Raw genomic sequence first — 23,822 nt, 5'->3', positions numbered from 1 at the left:
GTCTTCTGAACTTCTTATTTTAGGTTTTTTTTTTTGAAAGGCAAATGAAACGCCTCGTTTGCGATTTCCTGGATTTTTGTTTTGACAGACAAATGTTACCTTGAGGGTTTTGGATTATTATTTGGAACGAACTGTTTTTAGAATAACTATGCTTTATGGTTATGATTGCGAATGGTGCAAACATCCCAAGAAAGCCACTGAATCGTGAGCATTGCTTGTCGACAGAGAGCATGAGATGAAACATAACATGGCTATTAGTCTCATCATTCCCGTGAAAACCTGAAGTAGTAAACCACGTATTTTGTCCAGGAAAGACTTACTCGGTTTTTGGATCTTTTGGTGAAAAAGGAATCTCCCGGATGTAAGGCCGAGTTTTATGGGAAATATCGCCGTGACTGTGAAAGGCCACAGTCATTCCTTGTCGTCTTGCCGATCCCTGGGCGGATCGTTTGCTTATAACCCCTCGAAAGTCCCCAGTCGTACCTTGTCGTGTCACGACTGGTAATCGAGCCGCCTAGTAGCCGAGTCGTCGATTCCTGAACGGATCGTTTGATTATACTGTCCTGACGTCTGGGTCGAGGATTGAAAATTGACAACGTGACCGAAAGATCAACCTCCCATTGTGGTCGCCAATTATTTGAGAGTGAAAATGATTTCTGCTGATTTTGGTAATTTCGGGTGTCTGGGTGAGAAACGAGTTTAAACCCTAAACAATGTACTGTAAGGAAGTACTTTAGATTCGAGATATCAATATGTACAAATCCTGCCTAAACCAAGAAATGTCCGTTCCAGACTTGCTTCGGTCACAAAGTGAAGGAGAAGGGTTGGTTTTGAGGAGGGAAGTGAAGAGAGTGTTGAGATCAGAATAGTTGATTCTGGAAGAGTAGTTATTTCACGACTTGTATCAGAAAGTGGGACAGATGGAAAGCTAGCAAATATTTTCTGAGTGTTATATCCTCCTGACCTGAACTTGTTTTTCGGTGAAATAGGTAAGACCTATTTATATAAGTTGAAGTGAAACGTACTCTGGTCTCGTAAGAAAAGGAAAACGGATGACTAAATGGGAGGAGGTGGTAACCGGTAACGCCTGGAATTGATGTTCCATAAAAGAAAGCGTTTCACCATTAATCCCTGTATTTACTAACAGCCTCATCCTTATGACACTGTCTTATAACGGGCGTAGTGTACGCCTCACGCTGTAAACCGCCAAACCAATACCCAATGAGCATCCCCCAGTTTGTGACATGTGTTGATGTCTCGAGTGTTTTCGTGGAAAACATGTAGCATGTTGTTGTTCGGCAAGTTGAGCTTGGAAGACTTGCCGGCTCGGTGGTGACCTTCGACGGTCGAGATTTTGCATCTTGAGAGGAAGGGTAACCGTTGATTATTGCAACCCTTCGTTTGGTATCCACTGGCATGAAAGCATGGCCGGTACGGCTTTAATATGGCATAGTTTAGGCGCGGCCAAAAGTTAGGGTTTTGTCTTTGTTTTGGGCGCGACCAAACTAGGGATTGGCGTCGGGCCAAAGGTTGCCATGCGTTAGCTGGTAACCTTGGACGGCTAAGATCTGTATCTTAGATGGAAAAGTGGTCGTTGATATTCGCAAGACTTTGTTGTGGTATCCGCATAGGGAAGGCCGGCATGGTATGGCGCGACAAGGTGGATGACATGCCATTGGCACATGTGGCATGACCGGCATGCCTTGGCGCGGTTTGGGCGTGGCCAAAACAAAGGTTTTGGCGGTTGGACAAAGGTTACCATGCGTTGGTTGGCGACCTTGGACGGCTAAGATTTGCATCTTAGATGGAAGTATGGCCGTTGATCGTCGCCAACCTTTGTTTTGGTAACCGCATAGGGAAGGACGACATGGTATGGCGCGACAAGGTGGATGGCATGCCATTGGCACATGTGGCATGACCGGCATGCCTTGGCGCGGTTTGGGCGTGACCAAAACTAGAGTTTTGGGACAAAGGTTACCATGCGTTGGTTGGCGACCTTGGACGGCTAAGATTTTCATCTTAGATGGAAGGATGGCCGTTGATCGTCGCAAGCCTTTGTTTTGGTAACCTCGTAGGGAAGGCCGACATGGTATGGCACGGCAAGGTGGCTGGCATGCCATTGGCACATGTGGCATGGCCGGCATGCCTAGGCGCGGTTTGGGCGTGACCAAAACTAGAGTTTTGGTGTTGTGCCAAAGGTTACCATGTGTTGGTTGGCGACCTTGGACGGCTGAGATTTTCATCTAAGCTAGAAGGGTGGCCGTTGATTGTCACACACCTTCGTTTTGGCAGCCGTGAAGGGAAGGCCGGCATGGCATGACTTAGGCGCGACAAGGTGGATGGCGCGGCATGCCATTGGCACATGTGGCATGGTCGACATGCCTTGGCGTGGTTTAGGCGCGGCCAAACTAAGGTTTTGGCGTTGGGACAAAGGTTACCATACGTTGTTTGGCGACCTTGGACGGCTAAGATTTGTATCTAAGATGGAAGGGTGGTCGTTGATCATCGCACGCCTTCGTTTTGATAGCCGCATAGGGAAGGCCAGCATGGTATGGTGCGACAAGGTGGTTGGCATGCCATTGGCACATGTGGCATGGCATGCCTTGGTGCGGTTTGGCGTGGCCAAAACTAGGGTTTAGGCCAAAGGTTACCATGCGTTGTTTGGCGACCTTGGACGGGTAAGATTTGCATCTAAGATGGAAGGGTGACCGTTGATCGTCGCAGGCCTTCGTTTTGGTAGCCGCATATGGAAGGACGACATGGTATGGCGCATCAAGGTGGTTGGCATGCCATTGGCATATGTGGTGCGGTTGGCATGGTTGGCATGCCTTGACGCGGAGGTGCGGCTGGCATGGCATGCCATTGGCGCAGTGGTGCGGCTGGCATGGTTGGCATGCCTTGGCGCGAAGGTCCGGCTGGCATGGCATGCCATTGGCGCAGTGGTGTGTCTGGCATGGTTGGCATGCCTTGGTGCGGAGGTGCGGATGGCATGGCATGCCATTGGCGCAGTGGTGCGGCTGGCATGGTTAGCAATGCCTTGGTGCAGAGATGTGGATGGCATGGTATGCCATTGGCACAGTGGTGTGGATGGCATGGTTGGCATGCCTTGGCGCGGTGACGTGGCTGGCATGGTCTGCCATTGGCACAGTGGTGCGGATGGCATGGTTGGCATGCCTTGGCGCGGTAGCATGAGAATTAGGGTTTGGCATAGAGGATGTCAGTCAGTGTTAAGGGTTCTGCCATGGAACATGACCCATGTAAAATAAAAAAGGGTACCCTTACGTAGGCATGCTGATTGATTCAATAAATGTGCTAATGGTCATAGTGACGTCACGTCAGATGTACAGTTTTACAATTTTGACCCTAAGCTAAAAACCACCATCAACACTTGTCATCATTAAATATCGCCTACCTATACCACTTTTGTAGACTAATTATCGTATGTGACTGTTTTTACAAGGCTTGAAGAGGCTCTCACTGATCCAAAGTAGAAATGAACTATGATGGAAGAAAAGAAATATCTAGAAGATAACTCTACATTGGATGAGGTCAAGATGCCAAAAAGGAAGAAGACAATTGGTTGCAAGTGGGTATTTATTGTGAAGTACAAGTATGATGGAACTAGTGAAAGGCACAAACCAATATTAGTAGGCAACAGATACACTCGGACTTATGAAATGGATATCAAGAATAAACACCATTCATGTCTTGTTATCTTTGGAAGAAAACAAGAATTTCACTCTTCAACAGTTAGATGTGAAGAACGATCTTCTTAATGGCGACATGGAAGAGGAAGTTAAAGAAGAAAAGGTTTGCAAACTAAAGAAATCTTTTATGTCCTAAAACAATCTCCAACAACATGGTTTGGTAGGCTCACAAAAAGTATGCTGAGATGCTGGATATCATCAAAGTCAGGTAGATCATACTTTGTTTCTCAAACAATCACGTAATCTACAAGTCACCATGCTTATTGTGTATGTATATGACATTTTAGACGTAGAAGAAATGGGAAATTGAAACCCTACTTGGATAATGAATTTGAAATAAAAGATCTACGAGCCGTTATTTCATAGGAATTGAAGTGGCCGGATCAAAAGAAGGAATATTTATCTCACAAAGGAATATGTTTTGGATCTTCCATATGAAACAGGAATGTCGGAAGCCAGACCCATTGACACACCAGTTAAGCCAAATCATAAATTGGAGAAGACACCAATCACATTCCTGATGATAAAGAAAGATATCAAAGGTTAGTGGGGAAGTTGATTTATTTATCTCACACTCGTATTGACATTGCATACCACATGAGTGTTGTAAGTCAGTTTATGCATGCTAGACATAAACACATAGCAATGCAGTGTATCAGGTACTTGACTACCTAAAATCTGCATAGGAAAAAGGTTTTTTATTCTCTAAGAATGATCATGTGAAAGCTAAAGCATACATTGATGCTGATCGGGCAAGTTCAACGATTAATCGCAGGTCTACCTCGGGCTATTTCTCATTTGTGGGAGAAAACCTAATAACTTAGAATAGCAAGATATAATCTGTTATATCTAGGTCTTATTCAAAAGCAGAGTTTAGATCTATGACACATGGAATCAGCGAGTTATTAAGGTTATATTAAGAATCATGTTGACGAAAATTGGATTCAGCCTTATAAGCCTTATGAAATTATATTGCGACAACAAGACTGTAGTTAGTATTGCTCACAATCCAGTCCAACATGCTATGACCAAAAATGTAGAAGTAGTATTCAAAAAAGACTTTAGATAGTTCCTAAAGGAGTTATCCGATCCCCTTTTGTAAGGATAAGGAAAGAAAACCAGATTGTAAACATTCTAACAAAAGGAGTCCCGAGACGTTCTATTCAACAAAAAGAGTCGTTCTATTCTAACAAAAGGAGTCCCAAGTCGTTTTATACACGTATACGAGATATCTATGCACTTGCTTGATGGGGGTTGAAATGAGGTGAGCAGAACAAGTAGCATGTCAATGAATAGTGAATAGCAAACAGTGTAATTTAGATACCATTAAGGGTATGGTTAGGAAAACTCCTATGGGAATTTTGTATCTTATGACAAAAACACGACTATGGTACCCGCAACAAATGGTGAATAATAAACAATGTAAAGTTATCATTCATATGTTTGTGAAGTCCACATGGTACCTCGTAAATTTGAGGAGGTCGCTATGAAGTAGTCCATCCGATCATTGAATGAGGAGGTCGCTATGAAGTAGTCCACTCGGTCATTGAATTGACCGGATACCCCATCCGGACACTAAATAACCGGATGTTATTTTTTTCTCTTTTATCCGATCACCTAATGAGATGTAATAATTTTATTTTGTTGATCCGGCCACTTAATGACCGGACATGATTTCACTTTTTTTGAAGAGTTAATTATATATTCCAATTATTTGAAAGTACACTAAAATTCGTCTCATCTGGTCATGAAGGGTTGGATGAAGTTTGATGAATTTCTTGTTATTTTGTGAAATATTTTTGATAAATCCGGCCTCCAAGGGATCGGATGGATTGACTTTTTGTTTTTTTCCAAGATGGGTTTTGACTCCACTAATTATTGATGTTCATATATATGTGGATACTCCTTGAAGTGAAAGTCGGTAGTGGTACGGCTTATCCTCCATTAAATGGTATTACCAGTCATTCGCCTGCTAATAACCTGATACAAATGATATCCCCGTTTACCAGTTTCTTTAGCAACCATGTCAGCAGACATTTCCTAAGTTACCAGGATCCAACAAGCAAGCCTCTTAAAGTAAAGACGGGAAGTAGTCTTTTACTATCTTGGGTTTGTCTCATCCTGTAATCCGGGGACGGGGTATAGCTGGATCAGGCTTGCGCCCATTGTCCAAGATTCCCCACTGCTACCTCTGTGGGAGCCTGCCTGGCCGTATCCCAGTCCCAGTTTGGCTGATCATCCGAAAAGATCAGCTAAGCATCATTGGCTTGGTCCGGCATTTACTCGTCCAACTACCTAATACTACGCAGGCTCATCAACACTCCTTTTAAGTTACGGATGCATTTATCTCCGTACCATAGGAGATGCCCTTATAACTGTGCATAGAATGTCTATAAGAAAGGAGTCTCTCCAGAGAGTGCAATTACACTTTTCCATTCAAACTCTGGAGTCTCTCCTCATAGTGCAACTACACTCTCTTTATTTCTACACATTCACCACCCTTCATGCTAAAGCATATCAAACTTAATGAGATCTATTCATAGGCTGTGCATGTGAGCTTCCATTTATTTAGTACAATGACACATCTCCACTGTGCTAGAAATCAAACACAAATGATACTGATTTGCTATGTTTTTGTAATCAAAAGCAATAGCTGAATAACAATTCCAATCACGGCTGAAATAGGATTACAAACACATATCAGACTAAAGAAGAAAAGACTTTAAAATTTAATTTCATTACACAGTCCTATTAATGACAGCAAAAATAACACCCATGGGTTTAAAGTTTAAAGATATCATCCTTCAACATCATTGCCACCATTTGACCCCAAGCCAGGCAAGTCCATATTCGCGACATCTGGAATTCTGAGCTCCGGAAGAGGAGGTGGTTCAATCTGCGAACACAAATCTGAAACTACTGATTTAGAATCATCTCTTTCACTGCTACTACATTTCTCTTCACCAATTCTTTCCTTAGCACCCCGGCGAGGACCACCACCAGCAATAGCTCGAATTCCAAAGTGATTTAAATGGGTTTTTTAATTTGTTTTTCACCCTTAATATGAGTGAAACTTCGGATACTTGCCAAGCTACGGTAAGCAATATCATAACAGAAAGAAGACAATGAGTTATTGTATTTTGTTTCTGTACTTTCTTAAGTTGTTTAACCATCTCTTCTATTCCTTTGTCATTTTCCTTTCCCATCTACACAACAGGGGATTCAACATCTTAAAATCTAGTCCTAAGGCAATAATAACAGATAACCAATAGAATAAGAATTTGTTTCATACCTGAGGAAGCGATTTTGGTAAGACGAGTAGGTGGTGATCTTCATGATCGCCCCCAGATATAACTACTGCTTTACTGCTGACACTTCCATCATCACCGTCGCTGATTTTCTTAACCTCGATCAGAATTTTATTATCAGTCATGTCTCTTTTTTCCATTTGCTAAACAGAGGAAGAATCAAGATAAAGCATTGTTCAAGCAAAGGGAACGTGGGTTAGTGACACGTGTTGGAATATACGTCTCAATTCACATCGAATTATTCCCAAGTCTAATTTGAAGAAATTTGGGGGATCTTTTTTTTTCATAGTTTACATAAAAGAAAAAGTACATTAGTGACTGAAAAAAACAGTAACTTTTTCTTTTTCTTTCATATATTATACTACGTAAATATAGGGAAAATTATCATGGAACAAAATTACAAGAGGATGATTACTACAATGCTACAACTCAACAACAAGACAAGCCACAAGGAGGAGCTTGTCACTGTGAATTTCCCGGATTTCTGTATTCTTAGTAAATTAAAAACTAGTTCTATTATTATTTTTGAAAGAGCTATGCAACCAAAAATGAAACTAACAAGCAAAATAACAACACCCTTGTTTTCCATGGAAGACTGATTTTTCAGAACCCTCTCGACCTCGGATCTGCATCATACAACAAAATTTGTGCAGAATTTTAGAATCGTTGTGACACACAACCAAGCAAGAAATATACACAGCTAGAATATCCAGAAAGCAAGAGAGTGAGCTGGACATTCTTTTAGATTGAAATGTAAAGACCTGGTTATGCCAAGCAAGACAAGAAGGGAGGAACAACATGCTTCAGGAAAAAGAAGGGAGCAAAATGAGTCATAAGTGCAGAGGAGGACTACACGTTCTAGTTCAATATAAGAGCAAATTCAACGTAGAATCAAAAGTTGTTCAAAATGCAGAGTCAGTATGTCACTGCACAAGCTGGGTAAGGTTCTAAACCTGCTGATTGTGAAAGAATAGGTATGGTAAGACAGCAAATGGTCCCTATTTATGAACCGATTGCGAAGATTACCCTATGGAGCTCTTTAAAATAAATTGAGGTGACTGACAAAAAAGAGGACATGAAAAGTCAAGATTTTGAGGGCTAAAAAACTACCAAACAAATGAAGGTGAGAACGGTGACGGGATTATACTGACAAACTTTGTCTTGAATTTTAGTCTGATAGACATGTGAGAAAAAGGTAGAACCTAAGTTTTACTTGCATGGAAAGGCGATCAACATGCAAGATATCCTTAGTACTAGCAATCGACCAATAAATTACCTGATCCTAATTTGCTAGGAAAGGCTCTCTCGCATATTCGAGTTGACACAAAATCACTAGATTTAGAAGTACTGATGACTAGTGAATGCATAAGTGAGTTTTACCATGAATTTTATCTAATACGCCTTGACATTGAAATTTGGAAGAAAAATTGGGAGCATAATTGAAAGTTTAGTTTTGCTGGACCTTGAGGCTCAGATAAAAGGGGTTTAATTGGATCAAACTGGTCACACAATTTTTGTTACTAGAGTTTTGATACTCCATAAAGAAGAACTATCGATATTTTGGGTGCCAACATTTGGTAAACTAAAATTCAGTGTGAGCAACACAATGGAGGATCAAATTTAGATAAAAGGTAAGCAGAACTGAGAGTTTTTAAGAAGCATAACTGACCTGAGAATCACGTTATCATCAACTAGATTACTTATTTGCGAGGAAACAAGCGATTTCCAACCAATGAGATCAGCAACATTTTTAGCCTGCAAAAGTATGAAATGATATAATGAGATGGAAACGCCAATCAATCAAGCGCATCAACCAAAAGAGAAAAAAGATAATTAGCATACCATGACCTCCTTGCTGTCAGCAAGGTTCTTTATATCTTCTCTGTACTTGTCGAGGAGCACATCTTTCGCAGCAATTTCATCATCAAGTTCCTTGAAGATGTTGCCATATCTAGAATTTAGTTCCTCCAAGTATCGTTCGAGAACAGACAAACTCAAGTCCATTGATCGAACTTTTTGCAAAAGTATCTTAAGAGCAGTGTCCCCAGTCATTCTCCCAACTTGCTGAGGCTTGTCATCAGGAACTGGATTTCGCACATTGCTTTTTGGAACATCAGGTCTCGAGTTAGCACTTTCTGCTACAGATTCATTATCAAAATCCCAACCATCTCCCTGAGCAGGTTCTTCAGGCTGTGGGGGTGTAGGTGCTGGCCCCACAATAACTTCTTCGGATCCAAGGTGGTTATCATTAACTGAGATTAAATCTTCAACCATCTGTTCGACAGCATCCATTCCATAAACTCCCACAGCACTCAGCGTACAATAAAATTCATAACCGTAATGGTTCAGCAGATTGAACTTGACATACCTCACCCATTTTGGCTCCTCAAGGTCAAATCTCTGCACATGTTTGGCATTTCTCGCAGTGATATTTCCAAGACTTACCCATTTATCTGTAGGATATACAGAACTGCCTAGTACCTCAAAATCCCTCAAATTAGACGCGTGGTGCTCAAAGTTTGCTACTTCAATTGTGTCCACCAATGTTTCTTCTGAAAGTTCTATAACAACAAATTTGACTTCAGCAGAACAAGGATTGCGCAGGTACTTATCCTTGTCTTTGCCCAGGATATGAGAGGCACCTTTAGCTTCTTTGTTAAAATCCAAAACTTTAGCTCCCTTGGATGCAGATGCATAATTGTACTCCGTTCCACCAGCTTCCTTTCTATGAACAACACCACATCTAGACAAGCCATTTACAGGTTTCCCCTTTGGAATGCTAAGCTGCTTACTCTTGAATTCATCAAGACCGAGTGGCGCTGCACGTGATAGTCTATCGTTGTTGTTGTTGTTTAGCTTCAAGTTCAACTCCTTTTCCACCACCTTCTGCCCCAAATCTACCACCTCTAATTTCTCTTTGTCCTTGCCAGATTCTTGAGCATTTTCATTTTTTTCAATGGTCACTGAACCACCACTAGTAAACTCCTTTTCCACCACCTTCTCGCCCAAATCTACCACCTCTAATTTCTCCTTCTCCTTGACAGATTCTTGATCATTTTCATTTTTCCCAATTGCGAGTAATTCACCACTAGTAAGCAATTGGGTATCTGAGCTTGTTGTGTCAGTACATGTATCTAGATCAGAGTCCTTAGTGCTAACAGCCGAAACATATAGAATGTCAGTAGTTCCAGAATCAGATCTTTCACTTACAACCTGCTCAGTAGCTTCATCCAAAGTGTGCTCCTCAACCTCAGCACCAGATTTATCTACAAAAACCTCACCAAATTGCACAGATAGATGAATTCTTAGTAATCAATAACAGGATAAATAAATGATTTTTAAAGGAATGGTGTTGATAATCTTAAGTCAAGTAAATAAAAACATAAAGAACCCCAAGAAGTCTAATCCAAAAGAAATGATCAGATTAATCTTAATAGAGAAAATTAAGAACCTAATCGAGTTTAAGGAATGAGATTTGTTTAATTCAGAAATGAAGAATGAATCAAAGAGAAAGAGAGTACCTGTGTAGTTATCGTTGTTGTTGGTATCACCGCTGTGACCAATCAAGACAGGGAAAAAGAGCCACCAGATAAGAAGTAGAGACAGAGAGACTTTATACAAATGCCTTGTAGCCGTTGTTGTTTTCCCATTAGACGAAGAAGAAGAAGCTCTTCTCTGATTAAGAAGAGCTTTCCGAGATGCTTTCTGCATCTCTCATCCGTCTAAAATCAAAATAAAAAACCCCTAAACCAAAATCAAAATCACAAATCTCTCAAAAGACTATTTGAAAACGAAGAATAAAATCTAATGAGATTCGATTTCTTTCAAATTCAAATCATAGAATTCAATTTAAGAATATCTGAAATTAATGATATACACGCCAGTTACGCTCCTCTCTAAGAAGACAACTGTGGGAGGAGGAGTCGAAAAACTCAGTCAGTCACCAAAAGACACAACTGTTTTCTTTCTTTTATTCATTTTTTTTAATTTTTTTTTGAAATGGAGAAGTGGCTTTCCTTCAAATTAATTTACAAATCTCGCAAATGATTGATGCCTGCCCACCACCACGTTATATGGACCAATCAGATTCGGACAAATAAGTCGGTCGTGACAGGGATTCACACCAACCAATGAATTTGAAGCGACTTTGGGCATCATGACGTGGGGTAGTGACTAAGCAGCATCATTTTGATGATGCGGCGCTAGCTTATAAGATGGCCGCCTAATTTTAAGGTGGGTTTTACACGCTGTACTCTTTGCCGCTCTCAAAAGCATACATACTTCTTCATTAAGGGAACCCCCGACAGTTTTCCTTTTTGTGTGTTTTGAAATAAAGTGTAAAAGTCTCATTCTTCTTCTATTCCAAAGTTGGTGGTGGTACCACATAGGATTTCGGAAAAGGCAATTCCGTTAACATTTTAGCAGTATTAGATTAGCTTGCCTGAGAACAGACTAAATGCCATTCATATTTGGCAATTAGTTATGGTGATGCTAGATCAAAATATGCTGGAGAAAAAGATATCCCCAACAGACAACCAAGTCTTAATCCCCAAATGAGCTCTCCATGTTAAGCGCAGACAGAACCAATTAAATGAAATGAATTACCTTTACCTTTCTTATAAAATCAAATTCCACAGTCGGCAACACTGAGTAGACGTGGGAGTTCAGTAAATATAAGAGCATGGGGAACCGTGATTAGAGATCTGTCTATCTGTCTGGAAACTACTAGTAAAAGACAATGAAACAGAGTGTCGTTAATACTTACTCATCAAGAACTACTAGTGTTCTTGGTTAAAGGGTTCTCAGCTGAGTGTCCCCTCCCCAGATCGAATCCAATTTACTCACACTTTACGCTTAATAATAATTTAATGAAAGCAAACTCCCTTATCAAGATAGGCAGGACTCAACAGCTAAGAGAAGGTGACACATCAAACCGTTTTTTATATAGACAAATACCTGACACTACCATTTCAAATGTCATCACATTGTGTACATATGATACAACATAGAAAACATCTAGCGGTAACTCGAAATTTTGATGATACTTCGACTGGATTTTGTTATTAAACAGTCACAGTGGATGGCATCCCATGTTATTATCCACATACAGTGAGAAATCATTCCAAGAATAAGCCTACCAAACGGCTATAGGTAATACTAAAAAACTGTAGTAAATGCTAGATACTAAATCATACATGATTAGTTAAGGCAACGGCTTTATTCAGTCGATGGTCGCGGAACTTTGGACGTACTGCAATAACCCCAGGCCTTGTGTCATCAAAACGGTACCTGAAACACATTCGAATCGAGCGAGTCTTAAGGGTTGTCCTTTTTTTTTAATAATAATACGGGAATATAAGTTCTCTAACAAAGATGCAAATTCTGAGCAGAAAATATTTTCAAGTGCAACTCAGATGGGTGTGGATCTGATTTTAAGTCGATGCAAATGGTAAACCAAAACATGGTATTATTGTGTTAGCTTGAGTTTCTTTTGGCAACAAATAATGTTTACTTTTAATCTAACAACAAGTACTAAAAATAATTTTGGTTCATTGATATATTAAGCTGTGGTACGGTACCTTATTGAACCATATAAAATTTGGCATACTTGCAAATTATCACCCAAATAATTTTTCAACTAATTTTGGCAGATTGAAAGACTATTGTCCTACTAAAAGTGTGAAGTTGACTCCCTACTAGCCTCTTGTTTAAGAGAACTATTTCCTGTCTGAGGCACGAGGAGACAGAAGTGGATGTCTGCTTCCAGCACAAGACAACCTAGTTGAAAGTTACTACACATAAAGTTTTCTTTTATAAGGCGGTATCAACCTAAGGTATGTAATGTAATATGTCTTGTAGTCTCTTCGTTTGTTATCTATCTAGATGTAGAATTTATGATCATAATAAGCATGTAGTTAACATCAACATATAGTAATAACCATGTCCATGTTTAAGCAAAAGTAAGCATGGTTTCTAATATACTGCAACCTAATGCCAATGGAGGTAGGAATGGTTTGACACGGGTGGGGTTCTAAAAGAATACTCCAGCACTGAAGTAAGGAACAAATAGAAGTCATCAGCGATGGTTACGATATATGGAAGAGGTTGTAAAGATACGCAGACTGTATGGAGTACCCCAGAATGTAAACACATGCCCATCCAGAGATTCTATCTGAATGAGCTATGCAGGTGGGCATTCCCCAAGATGCACCTCTAGGCTCTAACACGATCATAAAGAGAAAAGTGATGAATTTTACCCGCTCTCGATAAGGAAACTTCTCACAGCCATTGGAATAGCAGCTTGTCCACCTCGACTATGGTTTCCTGTCCCTGTTAAAGAAGGTAATTGCTCTTTAATTTTTACTTACATAGATTAAGGGAATAAAGTGAGATCTTTGCAAACGTGACACTTCACTCAAGTGGGTGGCGATTGGATGTTCATTCACAATATGATTTATTATTTTTCTAACATCCACTGAGTAAAAACAGTATGAAAAACGGGATCCCTGTCTATCTCATTTAAATGACGAAACAGGAATATCTTAGTTAAAGTAAGATGTTTTTCTCGAATATCTTCCCTAATAAAGCTGCATACCTGTTATAACTTGTAAAACCCCTGGTCTCTGTGATGTCATTCCCTCCTCTTTTTCTGTCTGTCCGACCACACTAAGGCAACTACTAGAATCAATTGGTTTGACAACTTTATTGGGATGTACAGTAAGTGGGAACTGAGTCTCAATCCTCCAAAGACGCTCCTTTAAGGCGTGAACAGCTTCAGATGCATGTAAACCATGCAGGTCTAGCTTCCAGACATCATTTTTGTGATTCCTTATACTTAAAATCTCTTGGGCTGCCTTATAATTCAGACTTTCAGCAGCCATCCACTCCGCCTGTGCCTTCCGCGAGAGTTCTTGGGCAGAGTAATGATCGCCCCTTAGGAAAGCATTGCTGGCTGCTCGGGAATGTTGAGCTGCTGACCTGCACAGAGACAAAGTAAGTGGTTAGTTTAACATTTTCCCAACCTCTGAATAATAAACTAAGTTGCTCTAAATGTGCAACACAAAGAAACGACTAACATAAGAGAATCTCCTGTAGGAAAAAGATAAACTGTAATATCCTAGTATGTTGATATTCTATCGTCGCCCAGTGAAACTTACCTAGGTACTTTCTTCCGGTATCATAATCGCACTAACTACAATTCTACAACCTAAACTAAGAAAGTAAAAAGCTGAATTCGAAACTCGGTATATCATAACCAAATGAGGCCAGTTATCCGGGTAACACATAGTACTTAGCTAAGACCGATCCATATGCAAGACTCTATCACACAGATACAAATATGACCATATAGGATATATGTACATAACGTGTATAAAGTACACAGCAATAGGTAGTCATACCTTGTTGCTCTAATAGCATCTTTGCGGAGGCTCAGATAAATATCATCTTCTTGCCACTCAGGTTCGACAGGAGCATTTAACACCTGCCCATAGATCAAACTCACATGCGCATATAAGTTACTTTTAGTAGAATTTTCTTCATGGCTAGGTTGTACTTTCTGTTGGCCAAGGCATTGCTCAACCAAAAAGTTTGTTTCTTCTGCTGTTTTCTGCGAGGGATCACTTGTATCCAAAGGGTATGCTGTTCCAGTTTGATTGGAGGTGTCAGATGAAAACATTGTTTGCAATACAGCAGACGCCTGAGAGAAATCATTATTTACAGCTGCTAAAACATCCTCAATCAAACTATCATCAGCCCACTTATGAAGCTCTTTCAATTTCTCTACATTGCTAACACCTTCATTCCCTGGCTTACTACTAGAACCAGCAGCTAGTACTCGTTCTTCAAATTCGACACTCGGCGACAACACAGAAGCCCGCACAACTGACGAAAATGATTTTGCTGATCCATTCATTAGTACTTGTTTCAATGGGAGCAAAGCTGAGGGGGTGTTCTCAATAGGTGGATAAGGGTCAGAATCAAATTCAGTTTTTTTCAAACCCTGTCTCTCTTGCTGCCCAAAGGCAGCCCAACCAGAGGTTCTATTTCTTAACCCCATAACCTTAGAATGTGGAGAATTACTTTCAGAGATGGTGTTTTTGGATCTCAACTGTTCTCTTACACCATCTCTCATATTGCCTTCTTAGAAAAAAATGCAAAAAATGAAAAAACAAATAAAAAATTCACTGAATTTGTGTGTTGGAGTATTGATTTCTGCAATATACAACAAATTTGAACTGAATTTCAATACCCCATTAATAAAAATTCCAACTTGAAATGAAAAAACAACAAATAGAGAATGGGGTTAAAAAGGTTATACCTTTGGGTCTGTTTTATTGATTGATTGATCTTTAATTACTATTTGGTGATTCTGATTTCCCAGAGGTCTCGAAACCAAAGATTAGACGGCTGCTGAGATATGAGAATCAGAGAAGAGTGATAATTGAAGCTTAGTGATTTTGTTGATAATGATGATGAAGGTGTTCTGCAACTGGAATCCATCAACGGCAATCAAAATATTGACGGAGAAAATAATCGGAAAAGAAGGTGTGTTTTGCTTTTTCCGATTGGGTTGGGGTTGAGGAGGAAGAAACAAAGGAGGCGGAGAAGATGATTAAACTGGATTATTTATTGTGGTCGTGGAATTCAATTTGGAATAAAATTCTACGCGGCAGAGACAAGTCCAACGCTTTTTCAGCAGATCACATGCACCACATAACTCTCAAAGACAAGGGCTGGCTTACCTACCAAGTGCGAAATTTGATGTGGCTTGTTGAAAACTTCTGGCACGGCGACAACCAAAAACTCTGTGCACACAGTGGTGTAAACATCTCTAAAAACTGCACCTTCCGGGGACTTTTTTCCCTTTGTCTTATGGTTTTCCAATTTAGCATCTAGATTGGAAGTCTACGTCAGCTGGAATACTCATTTAAGAGCTTCTCCAATGGTGAATGTGGATGTTTCATATGTGGCATCATTTTTAAGACATCCTCTAGATATAAAATCCTAAATATTAAGAAAAAATAAATTTTATCTCCAACCCATTAGATTGTTTCATCTTTTTTTACTTATTTGTAGGCATATAATTGGTTAAAATTATTTTCATTATTGTTCTCATTGATTTTTATTAGTCAAAGTGTGACTAGGATGGGAAGACATCCTTTAAGTGAATGTCTAAAACTAGAGGTTCACCTAGAGGATGTCTAACATTTTTTTTGCCACCTCATCCCCACATCAGTGGGCTGGAGATAATTTTTTATAAATATGGTTGTGCATTCTATGTGGATTAATACTTTTCCCCTCACATACATTCCACTGGAGAAGCTCTAAGTCTTATGGTCATTCATATTTAGCATCTAGATGCGCTAATCCATTCCGCGAAAAGTAGAACTTGGTCGCGCTTAATGGAACACCTCAACCATCTAAGCCGTCTGATCAAAAGAAATAAAACAAATCTTGATGAACCATTCCGCGAAAAGTAGAATTTTGGTTACGCTGAATGAAACAACAACTAGGTAGCATGCGAGATATATCTGGAGAGAAGTAGAAGAGAAAAATAGGCAACACTTTTTGTTTTATCTAAAAGCAAAACTAGCACCATAAGACTTAGCCTAGTGAATCGCATTCGTATGGGAATCACCATTCACTCCAGATTTAGAACTTGTTTGAAGAAAAACAGTTTTGGAATTGTATTTAGACTATTTGTATAGAAATATTTTGTTTAACATGTTAGTGGTCACGTTAAGCCCTTATAATTACATTCATGTTGTGTAACTTAATTTATAAATGTATAGAAATATTTTATATGAAAATTTTGAACGAATATCCTGATAACTACTAGTTATCTTAGATATGTGATTTTATGGATATGAATATTAACCCCCGTCATAACTAGTATGATGAGTGCATGTTCATGAATATATGTATTTTAAGTTCGATTACACGGTAGCATGCTTCACATGATTTTTACAGGAATGAAAGATTGTCTGATTGTGAATTAGTGAGTTATGCTATTCTTTTGAATAACAGAAAATGGGTCATTTGTTCAAATATTTTTAAAACATGGTTCAAATGGACGAGTAAAAATTAGTATGGATGAAATTCACAAAAAAAAAATTTAGCAAGGATGAAACCGGTTTATCCTGGCTTAAACTTAAAAAATAGTGAGGATGAAACTGGCAGGATGAAACTGTTTACATCCTGGCTATTTTTACATTTTTGTCCATTTAAACAGTATCAAAATCTAAGTGTCCTTTTCATCCAGGAATTATTCGTTTTGGTCTTTTTAACCAATTTTGTGTTTGAATAACTGTTGAAATTCTTTTGATAAATTACGGAAGACTCGTAACGAATGAGGATACAATTACTTGGTCTGGATCAATTATATAGCAGTCTCTTCCTATTTTAAGGAAGATACTCATGTGTTTGAATAATCAGGCAAGGTCAATGGAATTCTCAGCTTTTTTGATGATCCTAGGACGCTCTTGTTAATAGAGAGTGAAAGGCAGGACTTCGGGATAGCATAGGGGTGCTTTGGTTTAATGAGATGGGGGTGGGGGTGGGGGAGGGTCAAGTTTACTTTGGAGTTTGTCATTATTATGAGACATCTAGCAGTTAAGCTGGATCAAGTGGTGGTGTCAGATTTACCCATCTACTTACGCTTTCACGTAGTTCCAAATGAGACTCATAAGCTTGAAATGTACAACCAGGTAACACATGTTTTCTTTTTTAGTTCATTTTTATTTAGATGTTTATATCATGTTATATCTGGTTCTTCACTGGATTGGTATATATTTTTGCTCTTGTAACTGAACGGGAAATGTTATATCATGCAATCTGAAAATACAACTGAATAACAAGGATATGCATAATCTGAACAGTTATTTTCTCTTTGCAGCGTTCTGTTGGTATATGTAATATGCAAGTATTGGAATTTCATGATTGTAAAAATTTTTAGAATCCTTTCCCTCCTTCCATTATGCATGTGTTCACATGTGCATCCTAAGGAAGACTGTAGGTTGTTTGATTATCTGAAGCCTTTGTATGACAAGAAGAAGCATCATGCTGAAAGAAAGAAGTATATATCAGTAAGATGTTCAACGGGGGACGCACACAAGGCAAAGTACAAAGTCACAATCCTTAGTGACAGACCATATCAATTCAAAGATTTCAAATTTCTATCTGACGATGACCCTGCTGAGCTTTGGGAATCTGACACTAAATAGATGTTTGATTTTTTACCAAAGTTGTTAGTTTTGGTGGTAAGGTTTTTCAGGGAAGCTCCACAACCTATTTGAAATGACGAGAATACCCAAGTACACCACAATTTTTTCGTTTCATACTATAATAAGTTCGGGGAGGTGTTCAACAATAATATTGATGATGCAGATGGATCTGTAGAGTCTGGATAGGTGACATAAATGACTACTCTTGTCTCCCAATAGTTATAAGCTTATTATATATCTAAAAGTAGTTTTTCGGTTTCTTTTGTGTCTAGTAAGTGTAGTAACTGCCTCAAACTACCTAGTAGTATTTAAACTCAGAATCTTGATGATGGAGGAAATAGTTTTCTTAAACAAGAGGCTTGAAAGGGAATTCACTTCACACTTTAGTAGGTCGAGGGTCCTTCAACCTGCCATAATTGCCATAGCCTTTGTATCGATGAACCAAAACAATTTTTTGTACTTGTTGGTAGATTAAAAATAAACATGCTTGGTTGCTAAATGAAAATTAAGTTAACACAGTAATCTCATGTTCTGATTTACCATTTGCATCGGCTTAAGACTATATCCAAACCCATCTGAGTTTCATTTCAAAATATTTTTAGCTCAATGTTTATGTCTTTCGTTCAATTCATATCTTGTTGCAGGTACCGATTTGATGATACAAGGCCCGGAGTTATTGCAGTATGCCAAAAGTTCTGTGACCATCGACTGAATAAAGTCGTTTCTAAAGTAATTAATGTATGATTTTTTAGTATCTAGCATTTCTAAAGTAATTAATGGTGCACCCGTGCCTATGTTGATAGGGGAGTTTGTTGTTATTAAAGTAAGCGTAGAGAGTAAATAAGTAAACAAACAATTGGATTCGATCTGTTTCTCTCTAACACATTCGATAGAGAAAATTAAAACAGCTCAGCTTTAGCGCTCTCGGATGACTCTTGAGTAATGAGTCTAATGGCAAATGGCACTTTATTCTTTGTGCTTTTACTAGTAGGACTTAATCTGATGGATGGTTTTTCAATCTTTGGAAGAGACAACAAGAAGTCTTGTGGATTCAAAGTAGCCTCTAAATTCCTCGTATCCGAAATGGCGAAATCCTGAAAAGCCTTGATGAAGAAAGATAATGACTTTTCAGGAGCACCTTCAGGAGTATCTTGTCAAGACGGTAATAGGTACTGATGGAGCAATCAAGACTTACCAGGATGGAGTTATAACTTAACTGAAAGGCTGCGGAATCGGTATTAGAAGGCATGTTTGTGATTATTAAAGCATCTCAGCTCAACAAACGGAGCAATAGCTCACGAGATAATACATAAAATGAGAAAATATAAAAGTAAAATGGCCAGACGTGGTTAAAGATTGATATGTCAAAAGCTTTCGACAGAGTCGAATGGAATTTCCTAATTGAGATTATGAAAAAACATGGTTTTTCTGAAAAATGGTGTAATCTGGTATTTCAATGTATTTCAACAACATCTCTATCCTTCTAAATGGGTCTCCAACAGATTTTTTAAGCCAACGAGAGGATTAAGATATGGAGATCCTATATTTCCTTATCTTTTTCTGTTTTGCATGGAAACTATGTCTGGGGCTATTATAAATGCTGAAGAGAATGGAGATATAAAAGCTACCAAAATATCCAGATATGCGTCATCTGTGAGTCATCTTCTTTTCGCACATGACTGTATCATATTTTGTAAAGCTGAAAAAAACTTGTCACAAACTGGTGTCCATGTTTAAAGATTTTGGAATGAATTCTGGCTAACTAATAAATCTTAGTGAATCGGGGGTTTTCTTTAGCCCCAAAACTGAACCGGATAAAATGAGAAGAGTCAAACAAATACTAGGACTAAATTCAATTCCTCTAAATGATAAATATTTAGGATAACTGCTTTTTACTAACATATCAAAAGTTAAAAGCTTTGAACCCCTAATCAAAAATATAACCAAACGATTAAAAGGTTGGAATGGTAGTAATGTAAATAGTGCTGGAAGAACAATTATGATTAAATATGTAACATCCTCTCTTGTTGTTTACCACATAAACTGTTTTAAAATTCCAGACAAAATATGCAAAACTCTTTCGAATCTTCAAAGATATTATTGGTAGGGAAAGGATGAAAATGGAAAGAATACTAACGGTAAAAAAAGAATTTACCTAAAAGCATGGGAGTCAATGTGTAAATCTTTAGAGGATGGTGGATTAGACATACAAAATATAGAAAACTTTAGTCTAGCAATGATCTCAAAGATGAGGTGGAGACTAAAAGAAAAACCAAACCCATTAGGGGCTAAAATATTATCCACATTGTGATATTTTACGTATCAATCCTAAACCAAAAGATGGCGACAGTTGGGTATGGAAAGGGACTCTTACGGGAGTTGAACAGGTTAAGAAACATTGTACTTGGGAAATAGGAAAAAGGAAACTTATTGACATTTATGAAGACCAATGGATCCCAAATACTATTGCCCCTCTGCCTCAACCAAGTTCAGGTACTACAAACTTGAAAAAAGGTATGTCATCTTTTCACAATAAACAAAGAGTGGGATGAACAAAAGTTAAAAATTTTCTTTAATAACATCACATTAAATAGAATTCTAGATATGCCTATACCTGTATACGATTTAGATGAAAATGTTCATTGGAATTTAGAGAAAAAAGGTAATTTCACAGTAAAATCTTTGTACAGTTCAATAAATAGTAATGGTAATAATTATGAAAATAGAAGTAACTGGGGAAAGATATATAGATTAAAGGTAATTCCATCCATAAAGATTTTCATCTGGAAAGCAGCAAATTCAATTTTAACAACAGTTATGAGAGTAGCTGCGATTCTTCCTAATATCAATACTAAATGCAATCTTTGTAATGATAATAAGGAATCCTTATCTCATCTTTTTCTCAAATGCAATTTTGCAATTCAGGTATGGATGCACCTAAATTTTGATATTAATTTTTGGTACGAAAGCGAGATGTGAAGTAACATTTCAAATAAATAAACAAAACAGTGCATACACAAGAAAACAAATAGTTCGATTTATCAATGATTATTGATGATTAACAGACCAGACTACAACGTAATGCAAACACTATTCTATGATCCTATGCATGATGAATCTCTACAGATTTTGGACAGGGAACTGGAAAAACATATTACACACCTAAGCATGAGACTGTCCACATCCCTAACAATGCACCTGCCAATAAATGCATCTGGAATTGGATTAACTTTGATGGATTTTACAGGAAAAATTATTGAGGCACGAGGGTCTTTTGTATACTGCATAAACAGGGAGCAACTAGAAGAAAAGGGTGTCGAAGATGCCTTCTGTTGGGCAACTGAATGAAGTGGCTATAATGTTATCTTTCAAAGTGATTCGGAATCCACTTTAAAGTTGCTGATGGGAAGATACACAAAGGCTAGAAAAGAACGTTACAACATTAGTGAGGACTTTGAAGATAACATAAATACTTGTATTAAATTCAAAGCTACTGCTTTTGTTTTAACTTCAAGATTTAGTATTAGAAAGGCTGCAACTATAGCTACTTTTTGTAATCTTAATGTTGTTCAACACAATTGGACAGGAGAAGGCATTTTAGCTATTTTACATAATATTTATATTTGAAAAAGCGGGGGTCTCACAACCACACCCAATATTTTGCTTAGAAATATGTATGGACAAACTCCAATATACTTTCTAGAGAATCAACTAGACAGTTAGACTCAATCAACAGAAAAGTATATCAAAGAGTTTAAATCTATATCTCTCCATTTAAATCTTACTCAAGCAAACTGCGAGTCTCAATTTAAATACAAGAGAGATAAACTTGGACGGTACATAAGACCAATATCCAAGTGTCAATCAATTTAAATCAACAACCAAAAGGTCGGATATTCTAATTGATTGAACAACGCACAACCTGTATTATTTCAATTATATAAACAAATATAATGCAGAAAAGAAATAACACAGACACCAACAATTTTTTTAACGAGGAAACCGCAAATGCAGAAAAACCCCGAGACCTAGTACAGATTGAACACACACTGTATTAAGCCGCTACATACACCAGCCTACTCCAAACTAACTTCGGTTTGGACTGTAGTTGAACCCCAAACAATCTCACACTGATACAAGGTACAGTTATGCTCCTACGTCTCTGATCCCAGCAGGATGCTACGTACTTGATTCCCTTAGCAGATCTCACCCACAACCAAGAGTTGCTACGACCCAAAATCGAAGACTTTAATAAACAAATCTGTATCACACAGAAAAGTCTATGGTAATAGATAAATCCGTCTCCCACGAATATACCTACGAGTTTTGTTCCGTCTTTTAGTAAATCAAGGTGAACAGGAACCAATTGATAATCCGGACATATATTCCCAAAGAACAGCCTAGTATTATCAATCACCTCACAATAGTCTTAATTGACGCAGCGAAAAAATATATTGTGGAATCACAAACGATGAGACAAAGGTGTTTGTGATTACTTTTTATCTTGCCTATCGGAGATAGAAATCTCAAGCCAATTATTACAATTGTTCACGTACGATAGAAACAGCAAGATCCGAACACACAACTACAATAAAAGTAGTATCGGTCTGGTTTCACAATCCCAATGAAGTCTTTAAGTCGTTAACCTAGTTTAGAAGAAGAAACCAAAGGTTAAAGGAGAATCGACTCTGGCTTAGCACAACTAGTATCACACAGAATGTGTGGGGATTAGGTTTACCAGTTGCTAGAGTTCTCCCTTATATAGTCTTTCAAATCAGGGTTTGCAATCAATGTTAGATTGGTAACAAAGCATTCAATATTCACCGTTATATGAAAACCATATTTAGATTCAAGCTAATATTTATCAACCGTTAGATCAAAAACATAGCTTGTTATACACAAATGAAATGCACGTTTCTTGGCTTGTGTAACCGTACCCAAACTTGTACATTAGTTGGTTCAACAATAGTTAACGAAATGGTTAGCCATATGATCAATTTCATATCAACCATATTCTTCTTCACCATAATTAGTTCAAATGACTTAAATGAACTAGTTAGAGAGTTGTTCAATTGCAAGGAAATCTTATGTACTACACAAGACACAATTGAAGCAAAAACGATTTGATTCACATGAATCGGTTCATGAAATCTATAGCCACGGTTTGCAATTTCATTCCTTGTTTATAAAGATAAGTTCACTAAACATCGTTTTTAGACATAACCTTATCAAGTTCGCGGACTGGATTCCCGGATGGAGTTCACAAACTCCAGCAGAAATTCTCGGGTTTGAGAACTTCGCCAGTTCGCGGACTGGGTTCACGGACTGAGTTCGCGTACTTAGCTCACGCACTTCTCCGGTTCTGATCAACAAAGTTCGCAAACTTCGGTTCTAGCAATAAGGACTTATACATATATGTGTTTCCACAATAATGCTTATATCCTCCAAATGGTTATATAGTTTAATCTCGCATTTCAATCATTGAAACATTCTCAGAGAACGTTATATGGTTGTTATTCACAAACCATTTTTCGTCAGATCAATTTTCAAAGTGATTGAAACATAACATGACTTTCGTCACT

At 38.3% G+C, this 23,822-nt stretch overlaps 2 protein-coding genes across 5 annotated transcripts; both read right to left on the bottom strand.

Annotated features, from left to right (window-relative positions):
- Nucleotides 1-6,298: 6,298 nt before the first annotated feature.
- LOC113355502 (SUN domain-containing protein 4-like) lies at nucleotides 6,299-11,006 on the bottom strand. 4 transcript variants are annotated; one of them, XM_026598372.1, is made up of 5 exons: nucleotides 10,537-11,006; nucleotides 8,858-10,281; nucleotides 8,685-8,770; nucleotides 7,000-7,641; nucleotides 6,299-6,617 (listed from the first exon to the last, which is right to left on the bottom strand). In XM_026598372.1, exons 1-4 carry the CDS (start codon nucleotides 10,724-10,726, stop codon nucleotides 7,413-7,415), a joined length of 1,929 nt encoding a protein of 642 aa, XP_026454157.1. In that variant the 5' UTR covers nucleotides 10,727-11,006; the 3' UTR covers nucleotides 6,299-6,617; nucleotides 7,000-7,412. The 4 variants fall into 4 exon arrangements, with proteins under 4 accessions (XP_026454157.1, XP_026454155.1, XP_026454156.1 ...); XM_026598370.1 differs by having other exon boundaries at nucleotides 6,324-6,913; XM_026598371.1 differs by having other exon boundaries at nucleotides 6,324-6,798.
- A 930-nt stretch (nucleotides 11,007-11,936) lies between these two features.
- LOC113355501 lies at nucleotides 11,937-15,660 on the bottom strand. The gene is made up of 5 exons (XM_026598369.1): nucleotides 15,336-15,660; nucleotides 14,416-15,229; nucleotides 13,611-13,993; nucleotides 13,273-13,345; nucleotides 11,937-12,304 (listed from the first exon to the last, which is right to left on the bottom strand). The coding sequence occupies exons 2-5, from the start codon at nucleotides 15,147-15,149 to the stop codon at nucleotides 12,205-12,207; spliced, it is 1,290 nt and encodes a 429-aa protein (XP_026454154.1). The 5' UTR covers nucleotides 15,150-15,229; nucleotides 15,336-15,660; the 3' UTR covers nucleotides 11,937-12,204.
- Between the last annotated feature and the right edge of the window lie 8,162 nt (nucleotides 15,661-23,822).

The sequence above is a fragment of the Papaver somniferum genome, chromosome 3, assembly GCF_003573695.1.
Source record: "Papaver somniferum cultivar HN1 chromosome 3, ASM357369v1, whole genome shotgun sequence".
In the NCBI taxonomy this organism is placed as follows: domain Eukaryota; kingdom Viridiplantae; phylum Streptophyta; class Magnoliopsida; order Ranunculales; family Papaveraceae; genus Papaver; species Papaver somniferum.
This window is presented reverse-complemented; position numbering and strand designations above follow the sequence as displayed.